The sequence below is a fragment of the Melanostigma gelatinosum genome, assembly GCF_949748355.1.
Source record: "Melanostigma gelatinosum genome assembly, chromosome: 13".
Taxonomy (NCBI): Eukaryota; Metazoa; Chordata; class Actinopteri; order Perciformes; family Zoarcidae; genus Melanostigma; species Melanostigma gelatinosum.
In genome coordinates, this window is record NC_136646.1 from 13,808,250 (window position 1) to 13,828,542 (window position 20,293).

General features: G+C 42.4%; 3 protein-coding genes across 5 annotated transcripts; 2 read left to right on the forward strand and 1 right to left on the reverse strand.

Moving 5' to 3' along the window:
- Positions 1 to 1,020: 1,020 nt before the first annotated feature.
- asb16 (ankyrin repeat and SOCS box containing 16) lies at positions 1,021 to 3,913 on the forward strand. 3 transcript variants are annotated; one of them, XM_079282713.1, is made up of 7 exons: positions 1,037 to 1,151; positions 1,290 to 1,616; positions 1,708 to 1,978; positions 2,212 to 2,620; positions 2,775 to 2,858; positions 3,471 to 3,581; positions 3,667 to 3,913. In XM_079282713.1, the coding sequence occupies exons 2-7, from the start codon at positions 1,295 to 1,297 to the stop codon at positions 3,850 to 3,852; spliced, it is 1,383 nt and encodes a 460-aa protein (XP_079138839.1). In that variant the 5' UTR covers positions 1,037 to 1,151; positions 1,290 to 1,294; the 3' UTR covers positions 3,853 to 3,913. The 3 variants fall into 3 exon arrangements, with proteins under 3 accessions (XP_079138840.1, XP_079138841.1, XP_079138839.1); XM_079282714.1 differs by having other exon boundaries at positions 1,021 to 1,616; positions 1,711 to 1,978; XM_079282715.1 differs by lacking the exon at positions 2,775 to 2,858 and having other exon boundaries at positions 1,021 to 1,616.
- Positions 3,914 to 5,077: 1,164 nt separating this feature from the next.
- On the forward strand, positions 5,078 to 8,572 carry tmub2 (transmembrane and ubiquitin-like domain containing 2). Its single transcript, XM_079281040.1, has 3 exons — positions 5,078 to 5,153; positions 6,473 to 7,089; positions 7,417 to 8,572. The coding sequence occupies exons 2-3, from the start codon at positions 6,488 to 6,490 to the stop codon at positions 7,808 to 7,810; spliced, it is 996 nt and encodes a 331-aa protein (XP_079137166.1). The 5' UTR covers positions 5,078 to 5,153; positions 6,473 to 6,487; the 3' UTR covers positions 7,811 to 8,572.
- A 279-nt stretch (positions 8,573 to 8,851) lies between these two features.
- atxn7l3a (ataxin 7 like 3a) lies at positions 8,852 to 16,321 on the reverse strand. The gene is made up of 14 exons (XM_079282685.1): positions 16,154 to 16,321; positions 15,340 to 15,382; positions 15,114 to 15,213; positions 14,865 to 14,997; positions 14,597 to 14,768; positions 14,404 to 14,501; positions 14,271 to 14,293; positions 14,113 to 14,158; positions 13,629 to 13,666; positions 13,454 to 13,522; positions 13,325 to 13,368; positions 12,709 to 12,780; positions 11,330 to 11,466; positions 8,852 to 11,243 (listed from the first exon to the last, which is right to left on the reverse strand). The coding sequence occupies exons 3-14, from the start codon at positions 15,162 to 15,164 to the stop codon at positions 11,029 to 11,031; spliced, it is 1,098 nt and encodes a 365-aa protein (XP_079138811.1). The 5' UTR covers positions 15,165 to 15,213; positions 15,340 to 15,382; positions 16,154 to 16,321; the 3' UTR covers positions 8,852 to 11,028.
- Positions 16,322 to 20,293: the final 3,972 nt, after the last annotated feature.

Sequence of the window (20,293 nt, forward strand, 5' to 3'; positions counted from 1 at the left end):
AGTGAGCCACTGTTGGAACATCAGGAATAATCGACTGGTGAAAAGCAACACAAACCAAAATAACCAAAATCAAAACTTCAATTACAATTGACTCACTATGTATCACCAATCTGTCCATATTCAAATCAAAAACTCACCTTTTCAGAACTAACTAACTTGCATGTGTAATTAATGTTGTGTGTTGTTTATTAAGATAATTGTATCTGTGTAAAGTGTTTATAATTAATAAAATGTATTATTGTTATATATTATGCCACCACAAACCATTTATCCACCGACAGTGAGTGGAGTCCCAGCACATCCATGACACCTGTGATGAATGCCAACATTTCCATTCCTTTACCACTGGGCCACTATACCACTATATATATTTTATCAAAATCCCATCCGTTTTACATTCGAAATGACTGATTTTCCTAAAATGATGTACCAGTAATGTTAAAGGGTATATCATTTTCCAAACATAAATAAGCTATTAGTGTTTTCATATAAAGATCCCATCACTGCGTGTCCATATTTTGAATTTCAACAGGAAATACATTACATGAAGGATGCTCTCACAATGCTTTTTTTTCTCATTGTGACCATTAAATCAGATGGAAGCTGTTAATAGCTCTGAGGTCTTATCAGGAATGGCTTTCCACATGTGTGCTGTACATTAGGACATTGTAACATTACAGTATCACACATGCATGAGAAAAAGTTGGAAAGCAAACATTGCAACAGACAGTTTACTTGTAATTGCATTGCTAGGCAACACGTATTTAATTCCTGTTCGCTGACTGAATTCACTGCAACTTGCACTGCAACAGGAAAATACCTGGGACACATTTAGAAGGTGGATCCTTATCTTGACATTTCTTGGTTCTTTGGTGAGATGACTGTTTATGGTGGACATACATATCGGATCAATGCTGCCATCTGGTGGCCATCTGGGGTAATACAAGTATCAGCTTGCATTCTGATCTATTAATAACATGTGCTGGAGTTGTTTCAGTCACAAGCGTGTGACCGCGTCCACAGAGGGACGTCTGATTTTGAATTGTGATACTTAACATCACAGGGACACTAGACTGGTTTAAATTCTGAAATGATTTACAGTACTTGACCTCTGCTTGGACCCCTGAGACTCATACCAGTTCCAGTGAAGGGTGAGTATAGAGTAGACATTTTCTCTGAGCAGTAACTGCCCAGTGCTTTGGCAAGACCCTGTTGCTACACCGTTCAACGTGTGGAAGAAATCTATTGACACAACTTGTCAAAAGTCAACTCTCTGGCCTCACTTCAAGGTGCCATGTCAAATGACACATTTCCGTTCACTTCTACCTCACTGCGCTCCTTGAGGCTGGAGCGGGAGCTTCAGGAGTGGGAGGATGCTCGGCGAGCGTGGGCTCATAGGAGAGCCATGACCAGGGACCCGCTGCCCCGGGCCCCCAGGCCTCCTCCTCAGCAGGTCCGGGCCCCTCCGCCCCAGGTCCGCTGCAGAGACGCGGCCGTCCACAACACCTTCGAGTGTGGGGACATGCGAGGAGTGTACGCGGTGCTGAAGGACCCTGCGATGGTCCACGCCCTGATGGAGACAGTGCAGGAGGAGATGGTGTGGGCCCCGGAGATGGGTACGAGCTTTAAGGCCTCTCGTGATCTCACACACACACACACGCACACTCACACCACTTGACACACTGCAAGCTTTTTCCTATCTGTCAGCAGGCATGTGGACGCTGAGCTCCAAGGTGAAGCAGACTTCAGCACTACGCCTGGCCGCCGGCAGAGGACACGCGGGCTGTGTGGAGGAGCTGCTGTTTCGCGGGGCCGAGGTGAACGCCGACCCCGGAGGAAACACGGCCCTTCATGACGCCTGCGCGGGCGGCCACGCAGTCTGCGTCCAGCTGCTGCTTTCTCATGGAGCAGATCCCGAAGTGCTGGCCGCAGACGGCAGCGCTCCTCTTCACCTCTGCACCTCCGTCCAGTCACTCCAGTGAGTGATGGAGCAGCTGACAACTAACTAACTGCTCTATTGGGAGCATTGGGAAAACTGAATTTAAGTGTCATGTTAATCTTCTTTAAAAATCTTAATCTTGAAAAGTAATTATCCTAATTAACAAAACTCTCATTTGAAAACCTATTTTTTCTTTAAATAAGACAAATGGTTAAAAAAAAAAAAAGAAGTCCCTGCCTGATGTTTTTACAGATGCAGACCTTTTGTTCCAGGTGTGCCGAGTTGCTGATAGGCGGAGGTGCTGACGTCTGCGTGAGGATGAGGGAGACGAGGCTCACACCTCTGCACGTGGCTGCCCGGCGAGCCCTGGAGGAGCACGTGGAGCTCTTCCTCCGCTACGGAGCAGACGTGTTGGCCACTAATCAGGAGGGAGAGACCCCTCTGAACGCTGCATGCTCCTCCGCAGAGAGGCCCTCCGAGGCCGGCCGCTACTTGGGCGTGATTCAAAAGCTGCTCGGTGCAGGAGCTGACCCCAGAACCGCTGGCAGGAAGCGGCACACTCCTCTGCACAACGCATGCGCGAACTGCAGCCCCCGGATCGTGGACGTCCTGCTGCAGCACGGCGCTAAGGCAGATGTTGCCAACTGTGCAGGATACACACCGATGGACTGTCTGATACAGGTAGCTCATGAGAGCTGGCGGGGGGGGGGGGGGGGGGGGGGTTAAGTGGTTAGGCTTAGTTAGAGTCATGTGACACAGCAAAGATGTGAAGTTTAGAATCAGATTGTTTTAAGATCAGGCAGAGGGATTGACTGTTTTCTGCTTGTTCCTCGAGGTGGTTGAAGATTACCCTGGCCAGCAACCGGAAGCAATAGCGCGGTCACTTCTGAACCATGGAGCTAAGACTGTTTCACCAAAGGTTAAAAACAAGCGCACTGAGAGAACGTGACACTGATCCTATAAAATGAGTTGTTTTCTAATGCACACCTGATCGACAGGTGAGTAAGTGGTACAAGAAATTGTGGGTGCGTTTTCCTGTTACATTAATCTGAACCCAACCAATTACCTCTGCTTATCTCCTAAACATAACATAAACTAAGCCCGAACATCAACCATGGAGAGGGAAACACTACTTGACACAAGACCTGCAGACTGTCAAAATCTGTAGAATACAAATGGCAATAGAAGAGGAGAACAAATTGCAACCAAATCAAATATGCTGTTGTCTTAGTGCTTTAATTACCAAGAAATGTTCAAAGAGCAGGCAGATGATCAAACAAGACACAGTCCAGGCCTCATTTAAAACTTAATTTCATTTAAAAATCATTTAAACGTGTTTCAAAGATGGACGACGGAATCCATTGGAAATATGAAGAACAATTGTCATATTGCACCAAATGTCAGGTTAATACCTCAAGTGAAAACTTCCAATGTAATAATGCAATGATAATGTGGTGCAAATCCTGTAATTCTGTAAATATCAAGTCATAAAGAGAAGGGCCAAAATCCCTCCTCTTTCATCTGTCTCCAGATGTTGAAGCAGTGCGTCCTCTCTCCTGCCACTCTGGAGGTGCTGCTGAACTCGTACACATCCCTCCCTCCCTGCGAGTGGATGGACTCTCTGTCGGCTGAGGTGTACGAGGTGAGCAGTGTTTGGGTCACGGCTCCTCCTCTTGTTTACCATCCAGTGCTCGATAGTGTTTCTGTTTGTCCCCTCGGTGCCTCAGGAGCGCCGGTCTTTCTTCGACTTGGTGCGTCAGCGGAGCGCTCAGCCTCGCTCTCTGCAGCATCTCTGTCGATGTGCCGTGCGCCTGCGTCTCCGAGGTCGATGTTTCCCAGCGGTCCGTGAACTGGACATTCCCGGCTCGGTGAGGGATTACCTCCTGCTGAGTAACGACGGGACTCTCCTGTGACATCACACTGTGCGACACCTGCAACTCTTTGGAGACAAGGTTTATTTTAGATCACGACGACCTGTTCCTGTTAACTATCACTTGTTTTTCTATAAGAAAATATAAATTAAAACAACTTTAGCTCATGTTTGATTGTGATTGATTTACTTTTAATTTATTCATATTGTTTTGAGTTGGTTGGTGTTGTTTTAACTCTAATTTCAGCCACAAAGCGCTTAAATAAGAACTTTATGAAATGACTGCATTGAAGAGCAATCAAAAAGTATCATACTGGAAATTATGCATAGCTTCTTTGAATTAAAGGATCTACAGAAATAAAATACTGTATGAGCAATATGCATTACTACTACTAATACAACTATTGCTACTAAAATCAACAGTGGCAGTAATATTAGGGTTGTAAAATGCATTTGTTATTCGTGAAGAGATCAGTGAAATTAAATATATGCTACTTCACTTAAATTTAAAGGGAATATTGTACCTTTTGCTGCATTGTATTTATTTCACAGTAATGGTTACTTGTAACAGATTAAGATTTGAAATACAAAAACACACACATTTTATAATAGACAAGTACTCATAATGAAAAATCGGTCACCTTTTTGTCACTGTTATATCCTTAGATTGTTATTACTCAGGTATTAATGCAAAACCAATCATTTAGTTTTTAGTTTCAGACTGTGTAGTTGGTTGAAGTGGAGCAAATTGTTTTTCTATTTTGTGTCGGACGGCAACTAATGATCATTTCTCTGTTAAATTATTAATCGATTGTTTGGTTTGTAGAAATTCAGAAAATAGTGATAAATGGCATCACAATTACCCAGTGACCAACGTCACACAATCACAATGTTTGTTTGGTCCGACCAATACACACAAAATCATCTAAAAGTATCAAAACTAATCTTAAAAAACCAAAGCTGTTTAAACAAATGTAGTGGGGTAAAAACTACTGTAATGCCCTGTGAAATGTAGTAAAAGTATAAAGTGGCATGAAAGGAAAAGACTCAAGTTAAGTACAAGTAATTCAAATGTGTTGTAGTACAATACTTATGTGAATATGTCACCAAATCGTCCGCATCGTGAACAGTCCTACCAAACTGTTATTATTACATTATATCTGTAGTTATTGTATGAGCGAGAGGAGCAACAGGCGCGTGACCCGTCTCCGAAACCAGCGCTCCGCGCTGCCGGCTGATGACGTCACTCCGCCTCTGTGTGTTTATTATGTGGCTTTTCAGGAGCAGCTGCTAACTAGCATTGAGCCTCGTCTTCAAACATGCTCTGATTTACTCAGCTGGCAGGTAAGATCGTTTGGTACCAACGCAGCAAAGATGCACAGCTCGTTCACACCGACATCTGCATCCAAGTTACAAAACTATTGCGACAAAAACTAAACCGAGCGGCGACAGGCCAAGGTTTTTTGTTTTTGTTTAGAAGCTAGCAAGGTAGGCTAGCTTGCGAGCTAACTTAGCTCGCTAACTTGCAACTCAAACTACAGCATAACAAGTTAGCAGCACGGAAGAGTAGGTGACATAACGCCACGTTGTTTCGGATAAATGTTCGAATGTAAAGACCGACGTGGCGGAAGAAGTCCCCGCTGACACGTCTGTGAACAGCTGTGTGTTTGGACATTTCTCCACAGCTCCACGAACAGCTGTTGACCAGCCTCTGATGTCTTAAATAACGCCAAATACCTCATTAAAGGATTATACACCTGACAGCAACCCTGCTTGTTATCAAGTCATGTATATGTATGTACTGAGTTATAAAGTACTGGGTTTATAAGGTGTTTTTATCGTACTGGGCGTCTTGTTTGAAGGAGCTTTGTCTGTTTGTTTTTGAGATTATAATAGTTTAATATGTGTAATCAGTTATGTGCTTTTTCTTTCAAAAACAGAACTAGTGTTCTCCTGTCATCATTTAGGCGATGGGTGGGACGTATGGATGAAATCTTATATCTTCTGATATATATATATATATATATATATATATATATATATATATATATATATATATATATATATATATATATATATATATATATAATGCAATGATTAAACTGAGAATTAATCCCCAGACTGTGAATCCCTACTAATTTTACAATATATTGACACATACTTATCATTCCCTAATCCCTAGTAGTTTTATTCATCTCACATGTTGTGATAAATATGTTGTTAGGTGGATAAAGTAGGTCACCGTGGGCCTTTCTTTTTTACTGTATTTATTGCATTTCAGAGATACATTTGAAATATATTGGCAGATAACCTAATTAACTGAGAAACTGTTGATAGAAACACAGTGGTTACATACAACTAGAGTCACAGCATACTGGGTTGTTAGTGGGGAAAAATGCAGATTTGTTTCAAGTAATTGACATAACTTGTCATTATATGAGAAAATAACGATTGTATATAGAGGTAATTATAAGAAAAGGCAGATTATATTCTCATTACATAAATTGTTGAGACTTTCCCATCATATGACAGAGTCTTATGTGTTGGATTGGATTTGGGAAACCATCAACATTGTGTTGCTTAGTTGCTACATTGTTGTACAGGTTGTAAACCTCTGTGATTCAGTGCTATATAAGTAAACGTGTGTTGTGTCTTGTCTTCAGGTTTGGAGGACAGAGATGGCAGTGTGTGCACTGACCATGCTGGATGGGATGGAGGCGGAGGTAACGGCAGCGGGTGGTGTGTTGCTCCTGGTCCTGGCTCTGGTCTTCGCTTGGCTCTCGACGCACGTGGCCGACCGCGGAGACCACATCCTGGGCACCATCCTCACCGTGGGCGCTCACGCCTCTCTGATCGGACTGGGAGGCCACGAGGGCTACAGCGGAGGGTCTCCCAACGCCGACAACCCGGAACAGCAGACCCCCCCGCCTTCTCAGGAGAACAAGCCGGACGACAGCGAGCCGGGGTCTGAGAGGGGGGAGGGGACTGGGGAGGCAGCTGAGGGTGTTAGGACTGACCTCCTGCTGGACATACAGAGCAAACAACCACAGGCTGGAAGACTGCACACTTCAGATGACGAGGAAGACGAGGATGATGATGATGAGGATGATGAGGAACTGGAGGAGGAAGATGAAAAGATTCTAAAGCATATCCCTGTGTTCTCCAGCATCATCTCCCCCACCAACAATGCCACTTCCATCTCTGTCCGTCTGAAGTATTTAAATGACACGGAGGAGGTAGCGGTTGTAGAAGCGCAGGACACAGTGGGAGTACTGAAAAGGTAAAACAACCCCAAACATCCACCTGAAGACTTCCACACAGCTTGTTAAAGGAGAGTTTGATGATGAGATAGATAATGTACCACATTCATGTCTGTGTGCTACATGTGAAGCTACAGCCATCAGCCTGGTTAGCTTAGCTTAGCATAAGGACTGGAAACGGGGGGGGAAAGCTAGCCTGGCATTGCTAATTAACGCGTCTAAGTGTAAAAACGACACCTTGTGGTTTTACGAGAGGTCATGTGTGGGACTATTTCTTGGCCTTTAGCCTTGTCGTCCATCAATATGCAGTTGACCGACTCTTCTTTCTCATCTCTCTCGTTCTGCAGTAAATGCTTCTCAGGTCGGGAGCATCAAATCAAACTCATCTACCAGGGCCAGTTGCTGCAGGATCCCAAGAAGACTCTCCTCTCCCTCAACATCTCACACAACAGCGTGATCCACTGCCACATCTCCCAGGCCCTGCACGAGACCACACCGGAGGAAGGGCCTCAGTCCGGGGCCGGCGCGGGAGTCGGGTCCGGGGTCTCCGGAGGATTCCGGACCGCCGGCGTAGCCATCAGCACCAGCAGCCTGGTGGTGCCCGTGTTTGTGGTGATACTGGCCGTGGTGTGGTACTTCCGCATCAACTACAGGCAGTTCTTCACGGCCCCCGCGACCATCTCCCTCGTGGGAGTCACTGTGTTCTTCAGCTTTCTGATATTTGGGATGCACAGCCGCTGAAGACAGAGGGCACACACACACACACACTTACAGCTGAATATTGTGAGGTAAAATAAAAAACTGCAGCCGCCTGGAGAGAGACGGACTAATCAGAACGGGGCTCGGTGCAGACGCCACAGCCGATTGGCTGTGAGAGAGAGGCTAGGTGGGCCCGTCTGTGCATGTACCAAGATAAAACAACAAGATGAGTATACAGTGCTTGTACAGTTTATGTTGAGTTAATAATAATCCGCAGTAAGTAAAGTTCAGCTGAAATTGAACGATACTTTAGCTCCTCTCCACACTTAGTGGTTCACACCATGTTCAAACACTCGGCTTCATCTCGTCGTTGAAAAGGATTCATCATGTTACTCGTCCGTCTTTGTTTTTTTAGGCCACTGTTTGTGTTAAAAAAGAAGTATAATTAACTTTATAGATGCCAGAATCTGAAATATTTTGGAGCCACTCACTTGTATTTAAGGACCATTATTTTGTGTTATATGAATGAGTCAAGCTCCGCGTAAGCGAATGTGGACTGTACAGCTGCCAATGGTTTTGTTGCTCAAAAACTGTTGCTATGTAGAAATAGGCTAATTTAAATAATCACTAGACAAATGAAAATAGACAATTTGAGAATATATTGTAAATACATTGTGTATTTTCTGTAAATAAAATGATAGAATGAATCAGATGAACCTGCATCTGGCACTTAAAAGATTTGGAGGGGGACGTTCAAACCCTCCTGATTATGCTGGACTGCTCTGGCTTCAGTGATGTCTCCAATTAAAGCATTTCAAACCAAACCTGCTCCGGTGTCCGTGTGTCGTCTGAAGAAGTCAGCCTCTAGGTAGGGCTTGTGTTTATTTATATGCAAACACCAGCATACAGTCATTCCTGCACAGGTTTGCGCTTGTGCAGGAACAAACTATTGGAAAGTCACAACAAGAAAGTCTTGGTTATTGCACTCGTACCGCACACAAATACACAAGAGAACATCAGCTGTCAGCTTCATCCATGAAAAGTGGTTCAAGAATCTAAGTCACACCTACCAAAGTGTCTCAACAACAATTTATTCATCATTAGTGCACGTCACAAGACTACTGGAGAAGATTTAAAAGGGCACGATCAAAGTCACCACAGACCTTCACAGAAACAGATGTTTTGGAAGTTCACTGTACTGGAAAATAAATCAGGATTTGACAGATTGTCACATTCAGTGAGAGAAGCGACTGATTGCACTTGACTTTAGGGACTGTACACAAACTATTTGCGTGGGGAGGGAGGTTGAATCTTTATATTTCCTCGGCCATTATTCTTTTCTTTGAACCCTCCCCTTGACTTAGAATAACAAGGAACACCCTTCTTCCCCCAACACCTAGAAATAAAATATTAAAAACACAAAAACAAAGCAAATATTCAAGTCGTTCTCTCAGCCACCAAATGGGTGGAAAAGCGGGCTTATTAAAGTCGATGCCTTGATACAGAGTAACCCGCCTCCTTTTCTTAAATCTTCTTCCCCGTCATAATTTTCATACAGTCCCTAAGTTTCACAGCAATGATGTCATGATGTATTCAAACAAAATACGTCATTCTTGTACTCAACTCTACAATAATATCTGAAACTGTAAAGTATTTAGGTTTGAGAAGAAGAAAGAAATAAAAGCGTCACTCAAGACATCAAGGATTAGTCGAAAGCATGTAAATACATCTCGCCACCGTTACAGAAGACAATATTTAGTATCACTCATGATCATGATCTACGAGCAGAAAGTAAGAGAAAATACACAAGTTTTGTACCGAGGAAAGAAAGTTATGTTGGATTCATGATTACGTTTCCATCTCACGCGTCATACATACATGTACTGTACATGTGCCCCAAGCCCACTGGCTCATCAAATATCAAAATCTGCATTTACACACAATTAATATGCACACACCACTTTACAGGCAGTGACAAGGAAAAACTTAAATAGATTGTCAACAAAAGTGAAATATCTTAAATGGCACACATACTTTCACGAGAATGTCACATTCTAGGATGCATAGTTTTATGAAAATATAACTGATCTCACACACACACACACACACACACACACCGCAAAATAATTGACATTCACACTGAATCAAAGTCCACCCACCCACACAGTGCAATACAATGCTAGAATTACAAAGCCACCGATGTTTCCTCCCGTCTACGTGTGTCAAGTGTTAAGAGCAGTTGAAGTCCACACGTCTCCTCTAAACTGAGTTAAATGAAGAGGGACGGGTCTCAGAACCGCCAACAATGACACCTGGAGGTTTCACAAAGCCACATTTAAGACTTTTCATGCTTTGAGGAAAAAGATTTAGGGGCTAACATAGAATCTTTTCTGACCGACTACAGCTAATAAAAGGTCTTACACTTTAAATAAGCAGTTGAAGAAAAAGAGGGAATCAGGAATTTAGATGTTCAGGGACATTTTGTACAAAAATCCAGAGAAGTGGACAACTAAAGACAGGAAAAGCACAGGTGCAATGTAAACCCTGTCAGTGTGCACAACGGCAAGGCCCCGAAATCAGGAAAGCTAAATGGAGTGCAGCCCTTGATCATATTAATTACACCTGCGGTTTTCATGTCAAAATGCCTTTCCCCCCCCCCCACTAGAAAATAAAATGAATGATATTCCTATTATATTGTGCACTTCCATTGTAATTTGTAGGTTTGAAAAGCCCAAAGTGCACGGACCCCCCTGTGGCTGTTTGGTCCAAATCAAGGAAGATGTCACGCTAGACAATGATATTCTATCTGTAGCGCTTCCAACAGTTTGTGGGAGGTCCTAATGGTTTCAACAGGACGACTCCTCTGCGCACAGTTTGGTTTTGGAGGATCTTGGCTGCCCTGCACTGAGCCCTGACCTCGACCCCTTTGAGATGAACTGAAACTGTAACGTTCAAGTGTCCACATACCTTTGGGCCATACAGTGGAACCTCTTAAACTCAAATACCTGCCTGGACAATATGAAGGCATATATGGTGACTTTACCAGCTGTCTGGTTCACAGCTGGAGGCCTTCCATTCATTTAGAAACTAGGTCTGCTTTACGATATTCCCAACAAGCCACTTTTTCTTTTTTTTTAAACATTGTGTTCATACTACAGAAGGGTTCATTACATTTTAAATGTACATCAAGTTTCATCCCATCCTGTCCAGGCCGGTACATTTAGGTACAAATGGAGGAGCTTAACAGAGGAGGGCTCGTGCTAGTTTAAGTCGTCATAGATACTGGTAATAGAAGGTGCTGAGAGTTTGGGCCTCTTTTTTTTGGTCAATAAGCTGATGTTACTCTGAGAGCTGCTGCTGCCTCCTGACAGACTTCCTCCTATTCCTCCTATTCCTCCTATTCCTCCTCCACTGTTCAAACCGAGAGACGTTGTCTTCTTTTTCTTGGGCCTCCTGGAATCGGAATGGTTGGTGCCTGTGAAAGGGACAGGAAACGTATCAATCAACTGCTCATGTTTTACCAAAATCCCTTTCAGGATAATGCACACGTTACTTCCTTACTGGCTTTGGATGAGGCTGAGTCAGTGGGTGAAATATCAGGAGAGTCTTCCCACTGCAGGCGGCTCATCAGGGTCTGTCCATCTGGAATGTCAAAGCTGTCGCTCTCCACCACAGCGTCTGCATCAGGCAGGGACGGCCTGTTTCATGGAAACCACACAGAGGTACTGACTGGTTAGACCGGTGAGGGAAAACTCTGATTGAGCCTTAAAAATGTCTAGATATTTATAACATTACTGCTATGCTTAATGTAGTCACGAATTAGTTAAAATATCAGTAAAACTATTTTTTTTTTGAAAGTTATTGTTTTGCCTTCTTTCCTCTTGGCTTACCAATTAATTGTTTAATTAATCTATAAGTATTATTATTGGTGAGTTTAATTTAGTTTTCAGCAAGATTGTATGAAATGTCTTATATCTCAAATTCTGCACCTATCACAGCTTCTTTTGGAGTGAATTTTTCAAATGAAAGTGTTTTTTTACGATGCCTTGCATTGGTGTGTACGTTGACAGGCAGTCAGCCAAATGAGGGTTGTATTCATTCGATCACACAATCCAGCAGTGGTTACTGCACACATACATGGCAGAGACCTGCTCTCTGCTGACTGAACCTTTCCATTTACAAATGGATCTATTTTGTATCGTTTGTCTTGTTGTCTGGCTGAACTGTGTGTGAAAATATTAGTTCGATATGTTGTACACTCATGGACATGTAATTCACTTGTATTATCGATACATACGGAGACTTTGATGGAGCGGTTTGAAATGTTATCAACTCAAGATTGTTTGTTTTGTTATTGGACAACCTGGTAAAAAGGTGAATATCAGCAATATTTACTTTAGTAGAAACAAAGTCTGAGCCTGCAAGCTGCAATATAAATATGTTACGACTATCGAACAAGATGTTCCTCATTGTCGGTAACAATTTGTCAATGCAAAAAACACGCAGTTTATTTATTGTGATAAACCAAAGAGTCTTGTTAAGACTATTCGTAAACTGAACATTTTCAGAAGGTTGAGATATGATGTGGGCTTTGTCATTGAAAGCTACACATATAGCCGGGATGAAATAATGCAGGTTCCACCACAGAGTTTGGTGAATCATGCGTCACAGCTGCTCCGCCACTTGAAACCTAATACAGGCCAGGACAAAGAAGCCCTGGTGGTAATGTATGACCTTTAAATGATAAAAGATGAATCAGCTGCAGCTTCTGTTCCCTGCAGAAAAGGCCCCGTTGTACCAGAGTCTCACAACACTGACCAGCAGCATTGTTGTGCTCGTATCTCGAGCACCTCGATTCGAAAACATCCACCTGCACCACGAGGGTCACAACACTCATCCAAACATAAGTACCGGTACACTTGCGGGGGGGGGGCACTCACGCGGACAGCCCCAGGAGGAACAGCCTGACGGCCCTCCTCTGTTCGTCCGTGTGCTGGGGACAGCGCTGAGACCTGGTGGTACACAAGGTGGCATTATACACCCCTGACACAGCTTCATGCATCACCCTGCCTGCACACATACAGCCACAGGGAGGGAGGACACAACCTGTGACCAAGCAGATGTGAGAGGTTGGTCACTGACAGGGTCCTCTGTGGTCTATTTAAAAAAAAAAATCTATCTTGATCGAGATCTTTGGCATTTCATTTTGGGGGAGAAAAACAAATCAACCAACTTGTGTACCCCTGAGCTGGTCCCAACGTCAATAATCATTTTCAGAAATACACAAATTGAACTGATCTCACGTGCAACCGTGACTTTCAGTCTGTAAGTGATTTAGTTTTGGAGACAAAGTTTTCACAGCGGGGCCAAACAAAGACATAAAGGGACATGAAGACACTGACCTGAGAATTTGAATTAAATGTGTTGGCGACACCGACATTAGGCCGGGCGTCACCGTACCTTGAGCGCTCCTGCAACAGCAGTTAACCGGTTTCCCAGATTGGAGACGTTTCAACACTAGTTTGTCTGTGTGCCAGTGGAGTACACGGTAATTACCTGGTACACATCTTCTTGGTGTGCTCAGAGATCACCCCACATTGCTGTAGAAACAAACAACTTCAATCATCAACATCTGTTCAGTCAAAAGCAACGCTCGCTTTGGGTGCATTCATGTCGGCTACGCACCGTTGTTAAAAGGGATCTGACTTCATCGGGGCCTAAAGTTTCATAACTGATGCCAGTATTATAGTTGTACTGAAATGAAAGACAGACAAAGAACCATTATCAACACTTTGCACTGATATACGATATGAGAACGTTGATGTTTTTCACACAACATGAGCGAAGGAAGACTTGTCACCTTGTAAGGCTCCGAGCTGACGCTGCCCCCGAGCTCACCTGGAAAATAAAAACAGCTCGATCTGTAAAACCACAAACTGCTCTTTTTACAATTATCTTTTGAGGTTTATGTCTAACTATTCATTCAACTCAACAGCATGAAGTTTCATGATACGGATGCCAATCAATAATCAAATAAATTGTTTAATATATATCACCTCATTAACAAACTATTTGCTTTACAAGCTATTCTGTTGTGCACCATTTTGCATATTTGGCAAAATGTAGAACTTCTTCTGACAGCTGGTGTCTATATTCTACTTCCTGTGACTGAGGGAAACCTGCATGCACAGAGCGTCCTGATCTGCAGAACAGGATGCTTGGGTTTCAAGACTTGTGGTCGGACCAGGTCCAGGTTCAGCCTCGACTCGTTTCAAACATCGGCACCACATTCAGGAAGGTGCACGGACCAAATCCACAAGAAGCTAAAAACCAGATAGACTCACCATTTTTATGTTTCAGAGACTTTGATCTTCTCGGGGAATTTTGATTCTGCATAAAGAAAACCATTGATATTAGATTAACCTCGTGATTATACACAGTGAAATGTGTACAAAATTGACTCTAATACCGTCTGCAAAAGAGGAAACAAATGCAAAAGTACCTTTTCTGACTTTCTCTTCTTGGCTGCAACATGGAAATAAGAAGTTTGTATATTATGTGAAAGCAATATGAGGTTTTACTACATTTTTCTCTCAGCACAGTGAACATTAAACCATTTTTTTTTTTTAACTCACCCTTTTTTTCTGCCCCATACGACCAGTCGTTGTCGTTGAGGTCATCGTTGTCCTCCTGATCGCTCTCTGATTTGCTCATGTTATTATTGGTGGCTAGCCTGTTAAAAAGGTCAAAAACAACATTCAAACAATGCGATCCTTCCCATTCTGCATCAATACAACACTCCGTCCTGAACGACTATGACCGACTGACCTGCGGTTGGCGATGCGACTGCTGTTGCGGCCCATGCCGAGACATTTCTCCAAGTGCGGGGCGAAGCGAGAAGCTGCTATCAATCTCTTGCAGTTCGGGCACTCGCACTCCTTGTTTTTCCACTGATTGTACACCTGGCCAAATATGTCCACACCTGGCTGATTCACAATTTCTGGAGGAGTAATGAAAGGCACATATTTGTACGGAAACACAAGAAGAAGAAGAGGAATGGGCCGGTAGAAACTCAAAGATGTGTGGTGGCACTGACCGAACTCTTTCATGCTCTCTTGGTCCGTTTCATCCAAGAAGAAGGAGCCCTGTTTCACAGCGCGGTGAACCTCGAAGCACAGGCCCAAACAGGCATCTTCCACCAGCTCAGAGTAGATGTCATGGACCAAGGCCTAGAACAAGATCATTTCAAATTCAAACTGGATACCACGTAAAAAAAACCAGAACAGAAAGACAGAACATCTATCTGTGGGTGAGAGATTTATTTACACGTTATATCTTCACTCACCTCCAGCCTGGTGTTGTCTGGGCCTGACAGGGGCATATCCTCCATTTTCATTTGAAAATCTGTACGGGAAATCTTGATACCAAGGTAATGAGATGCTGACCTGTGGACAAAAAAAAAAAAACAAGCTTACAATCACGAGACGATGAGGTGAACGTTTAAAGAGAGACGATTCCAGTCTGTCATCAAGGGTCCAGTTTAGGAATGAAAGTGAGACTAAAATACTTACTTTTGAAAGAGGTGTCGATACTCGTTGCAGATTTGTCTTCATTCTGTTGAAGAGAGAACAATTTATTATTGATGAGATAAGGTAAGATCAGCCTTATTGATGCTCAGAGGGTCATATCCGTCATTACAGCAAAAGGACAGAAATAAGTACAGATAGAAAACAAAAAAATAGAAACTATAAAACATGAGTAAAGTTAACAGCAGCAGAATATAGCGAGCATATGAGACTAATACTGTTTATAGCACGATTAAGCAATGATACGTAGTGTTTGTCTTTATTAATAAAGAATTATAACAGAAATGTTAACTAGTGTGTCAAGTAATACAACTTGTATTATATATTAACAAAGTATAGTATAGCACTGTATGTATTGGGTGGGATACAGGATACAGCATAAAGTGCATTCAGTAGTACAGTAAAATACAGCACAGGAATATAAAATATAATATAGTGTATAGTAAATGGTATGCTATTCTATTCTCTATTTAATTTAACGTTGCAGGAAAAGTATATTTTTCAATGAATACAGCGTAAAATGTAACCGAGGTAAGATGCGTCTTTATTTACACTTTCAACATGATACATATTACACACCGACCGAAACAACCTCGCCAACGGCTAGTTAAATAAAATAAAGACGTTGAACGCGGGTCCGTTTAAGAAGAGCTGAGAGCAAAATAAACGCTGTTCAACGTCCACTAACGTGACTTGTAGGTGTTAAGTGTTTGCTGGCTCGGTTAGCTGGTTTGAGGCGCAGGAAACGCTCCTCGGATACACAATGTAACGATAAAAAAAACAAAATGCTTCCTCTTACCTTGTCATGCCGAACACTCAGCCTGAACCAGGCGGTTTCTGTGAGGTGAGCAGCATCACCGTGAGTCCGTGTCAGGAACACGTTAATAAGAAACTGCAGACATCTCTTCTATGAGGGGAAACCTGTTAATATTGCTCGTTTTCGCAGGTTAAATTAACGCTGCACGTCCGCTGGACACCGAGGAGGCCAACAGTGAAGTACCGGAGAAACAAAACAACGCACTTCCGGTTTTAACCTTCGCAATAAAAGCCTTTCCTCCGAGGACGAGCTGTCAAATGCTGAGCAAAATCACAAGTCGTATATTTTAATTAAATTAAATACGACTATGTAGAGTTACTATATTATAAGTAAAATGTCTTAAATTCAAGATGTGGCTGAAGTGAAAAGTATTATTAGCTAAAGTTTTGCCGCAAGTAACATTAAATGGAAGCACAAAGTAAACAAACCTTCGAATTGCACTTAAGCACAGTACTTGCTGTTAAGTGACTTTCACCACGGATCATTATCAGTGTTCTTTTTTCCATCTAGCTGTATTTAGCCATTATTAACTAGGAGATGTGTGACACAGCTTAGACCCTACCGATTTTATTTTGAAGGTACACTGAAGGGGCTTCCGGTGTCACTGACAGCTCGGGGACGCGTACCATCGTCTTAAGACGTTAATAAATGAACGAGACTGTCGCTCGTTATCTGTGATCATTTAGTTGTGCCTGAACGGTTGAATGCGGTCATCTGTAACACCAACAGGCACTCTATGACAGCAGGGCCGAGATCCTTCTTGTGGCACGCGTCAGTCTGTGGCACGCAGCGTCACACAGCGTCCCTCTCTGTCACTCAGCGTCCGTCTCTGTCACTCAGCGTCCGTCTCTGTCACTCAGCGTCCCTCTCTGTCACTCAGCGTCCCTCTCTGTCAGTTCAGCGGAAAGATTCAGCTGTGGCACGCGAGCATAATTCGGCAATTGTCAAGAAGCTGCGGAGCTGAGGGGGCGGAGCAACATTTCCTGAGACATTTCCTGAGAACACCCGTTGTTGTTACGACAGATCAGCTTCCATAAATCAGTTTTATGATTTTAGTTGAGTCACAGGAGCCCCCTGTTCTCTGTATGCATCCTTAGAGTAAGTACGTTGTACTTTTTTGTTTCTCATTCATTTTATTTCAGTATGATTTTGCTGCTTATGCAACAAAATGGAACATAATACACTTTCCAAATTATTACTTTTATAGTCACTTACAACAATCGGCTAAAATAATGAAAATAAATCATCCGTTTTAGAATCATTTAAAAGTATATATTAAAATTAAGACATAAAATGTCCAATCCAAAAATACATGTTTGAAAATATCTTCACTCTTCCTCTGCTTATATGTATATGTATGTCAGTAGGACATATGTTAACTGTTAACAGTTTACAGCATACTTAAATAAATATAAATAAATACAAACACGATTCCGTCTTGTCTTGTCTTGTCTTGTCACGCGTGTTTCTTGTCTTTTGCACATATCTCACACCGACGCCGCTCGTAGATGAAAAGCAATACGTGTTTTATTGATCCATTTCCTTCGTACAAGTCAGTCAATCAACTTCCTTTCTCCTAAAAGTATGCTGATTACTTCGACCTACTATACGTATCCACAGGTTATCCACGTAGATCGTTCCCTTTAACACGTTTTATAACACGATCCCAAACACGTATTGCTTTTCATCTACGAGCGGCGTCGGTGTGAGATATGTGCAAAAGACAAGAAACACGCGTGACAAGACAAGACAAGACAAGACGGAATCGTGTTTGTATTTATTTATATTTATTTAAGTATGCTGTAAACTGTTAACAGTTAACATATGTCCTACTGACATACATATACATATAAGCAGAGGAAGAGTGAAGATATTTTCAAACATGTATTTTTGGATTGGACATTTTATGTCTTAATTTTAATATATACTTTTAAATGATTCTAAAACGGATGATTTATTTTCATTATTTTAGCCGATTGTTGTAAGTGACTATAAAAGTAATAATTTGGAAAGTGTATTATGTTCCATTTTGTTGCATAAGCAGCAAAATCATACTGAAATAAAATGAATGAGAAACAAAAAAGTACAACGTACTTACTCTAAGGATGCATACAGAGAACAGGGGGCTCCTGTGACTCAACTAAAATCATAAAACTGATTTATGGAAGCTGATCTGTCGTAACAACAACGGGTGTTCTCAGGAAATGTCTCAGGAAATGTTGCTCCGCCCCCTCAGCTCCGCAGCTTCTTGACAATTGCCGAATTATGCTCGCGTGCCACAGCTGAATCTTTCCGCTGAACTGACAGAGAGGGACGCTGAGTGACAGAGAGGGACGCTGAGAGACAGAGAGGGACGCTGTGTGACGCTGCGTGCCACAGACTGACGCTGAGTGACGCAGAGGTGCCAGTGCCACAAGAAGGATCTCGCTGTCTCTCCTCTATGACCTAAAGTATGTGCACATCACAGACCTTTATTTGGTAGTTTGCAACACAATAAAGGTGCTTTATCTTATAATATTGGGTATGTATAGTAATAGTGAAAATGTTCTTAAACAGTTACCTTAGTCTATAAACATTCAAAACAGAGAAAAGCTTAAGAAATTAACATTTCAAAAGTGATTTCTTTCTTGAAAAATGACTTTGATCTGGTTATGTCAGATTCATTTTTCTTTTGATCGACTAATTAATTAATCCTCTGATTGTTCCAGCTCCAAAGCACACACCTTTATGAGTTCCCTTCATTGGGAGCCTCACACCTGAAGACGTCCTGCCTGCTTGTACGAGCTTACAACAGAGCACAGACATCTTAACTGTTAAAGATCTTCTTTTTTTTATTTGCCCAAATACTTGAACTACAAGGACATAAGAACACCCTCAGCTATAGAAAACACCAAATTGTCAAATGATCAGCAGTACAAACTTGTAAAGCTTTGCAGTCTTAGATATCTATAAACCAACATAAGGGAGAGAAGAAACAACTAAAAACAGGTGAATTAAACCAAAACCTCTCCCCTGAGAGTGAAAAACTCACTGGCCTCAGAAGTCACAGATGAGGGTTTGCCAAATGAAAGCACTAACAAAACGATAAGCACCCGATACAAAAACAGTATTTACAGGAAAAATTGCAGTTTTTAACCCCAATTCCCCCGGCAACTCGGCTCCCCGAATCCCTTTACAAACTCCCATCTATCAACATCAGCATCACTTTTCCTATTCTCTCCCCGAAATATTTAAATAGTCCACGCTGGTTTATGTTTCAGACAGGGATGAGACTCATAATGGTCTAAATCAGTCCATGCATCCGTTTGTGGACCCACGATGACAAGTTATGGAATATATCTACATTCATGTATTGGTATGACGTCCCCACACAGGACCCGATATGCACGCTGCAGTCACATCATGGTGTGCAACAGAACGGTTAAAAACAGCACACAGTGAAGCAAAGAAACACTCACACCCTCATATATATACACAGTTCGGAGCATGCATGCACGCTCACAATTAAGAAACAAACCTAATGACGATGCAAAGACACTGTAAACAAAACAAGGGTTCAGAGAACTGTACGACGTGCTCTTTAAAAACAGATTGCGCTCGACGTGTGGAAAACGAGTGAAACCCCTTCAATGACAAACGGCTCTGGTCGCACAATAATCACCGTCTATTACTTCCAGAACCGTTTCAGACTAATGGATTAAATCACACCTTTCAATGACAGACGCATGGTGACGGATCCTACAGCGCCGACAAAAAGTATTACACAGTTTGCTTTACATGTCTGAAACACAACGGATGCAATCGGGTGGTTTTGACCTTCGTCAACAAAACAAATCTTCACAAACTGATCTAAATCAGGTCCTATAATGAAAAACTAAAACAATTGATCCCAAAAGGTATCGACTGGTGCAGACAAATGTCTTTCATAAATTTAATTGAGATCACTTATGAGTTATTAAAAGTGTGACTCCTGTATCTGCAGAGTACTGTACGGTCAATTCATTAAACAAAGAATGCAGCACAGCTGTAGATCTGCTTAGAGCAGGCTGTGTCAGTGCAGGAAGCACATTAGTCCACAGACTCATGGTTGTAACTGGTGCCAAAGATGCATTTACTGAACGT

Bases quoted from the DNA above. Each gene is read 5' to 3' on its own strand.
- asb16 (XM_079282713.1), top strand. From the start codon at position 1,295: ATGTCAAATGACACATTTCCGTTCACTTCTACCTCACTGCGCTCCTTG. The intron at 1,617-1,707 runs GTACGAGCTTTA...CCTATCTGTCAG, and splicing joins GGTGTGGGCCCCGGAGATGG to CAGGCATGTGGACGCTGAGC. The intron at 3,582-3,666 runs GTGAGCAGTGTT...TCGGTGCCTCAG, and splicing joins TGTCGGCTGAGGTGTACGAG to GAGCGCCGGTCTTTCTTCGA.
- tmub2 (XM_079281040.1), top strand. From the start codon at position 6,488: ATGGCAGTGTGTGCACTGACCATGCTGGATGGGATGGAGGCGGAGGTA. The intron at 7,090-7,416 runs GTAAAACAACCC...CTCGTTCTGCAG, and splicing joins ACAGTGGGAGTACTGAAAAG to TAAATGCTTCTCAGGTCGGG.
- atxn7l3a (XM_079282685.1), bottom strand. From the start codon at position 15,164: ATGAAAATGGAGGATATGCCCCTGTCAGGCCCAGACAACACCAGGCTG. The intron at 14,502-14,596 runs GTCAGTCGGTCA...CCTTTTTAACAG, and splicing joins AGTCGCATCGCCAACCGCAG to GCTAGCCACCAATAATAACA. The intron at 13,667-14,112 runs GTGAGTCTATCT...TTTATTTTCCAG, and splicing joins GTCTCTGAAACATAAAAATG to GTGAGCTCGGGGGCAGCGTC.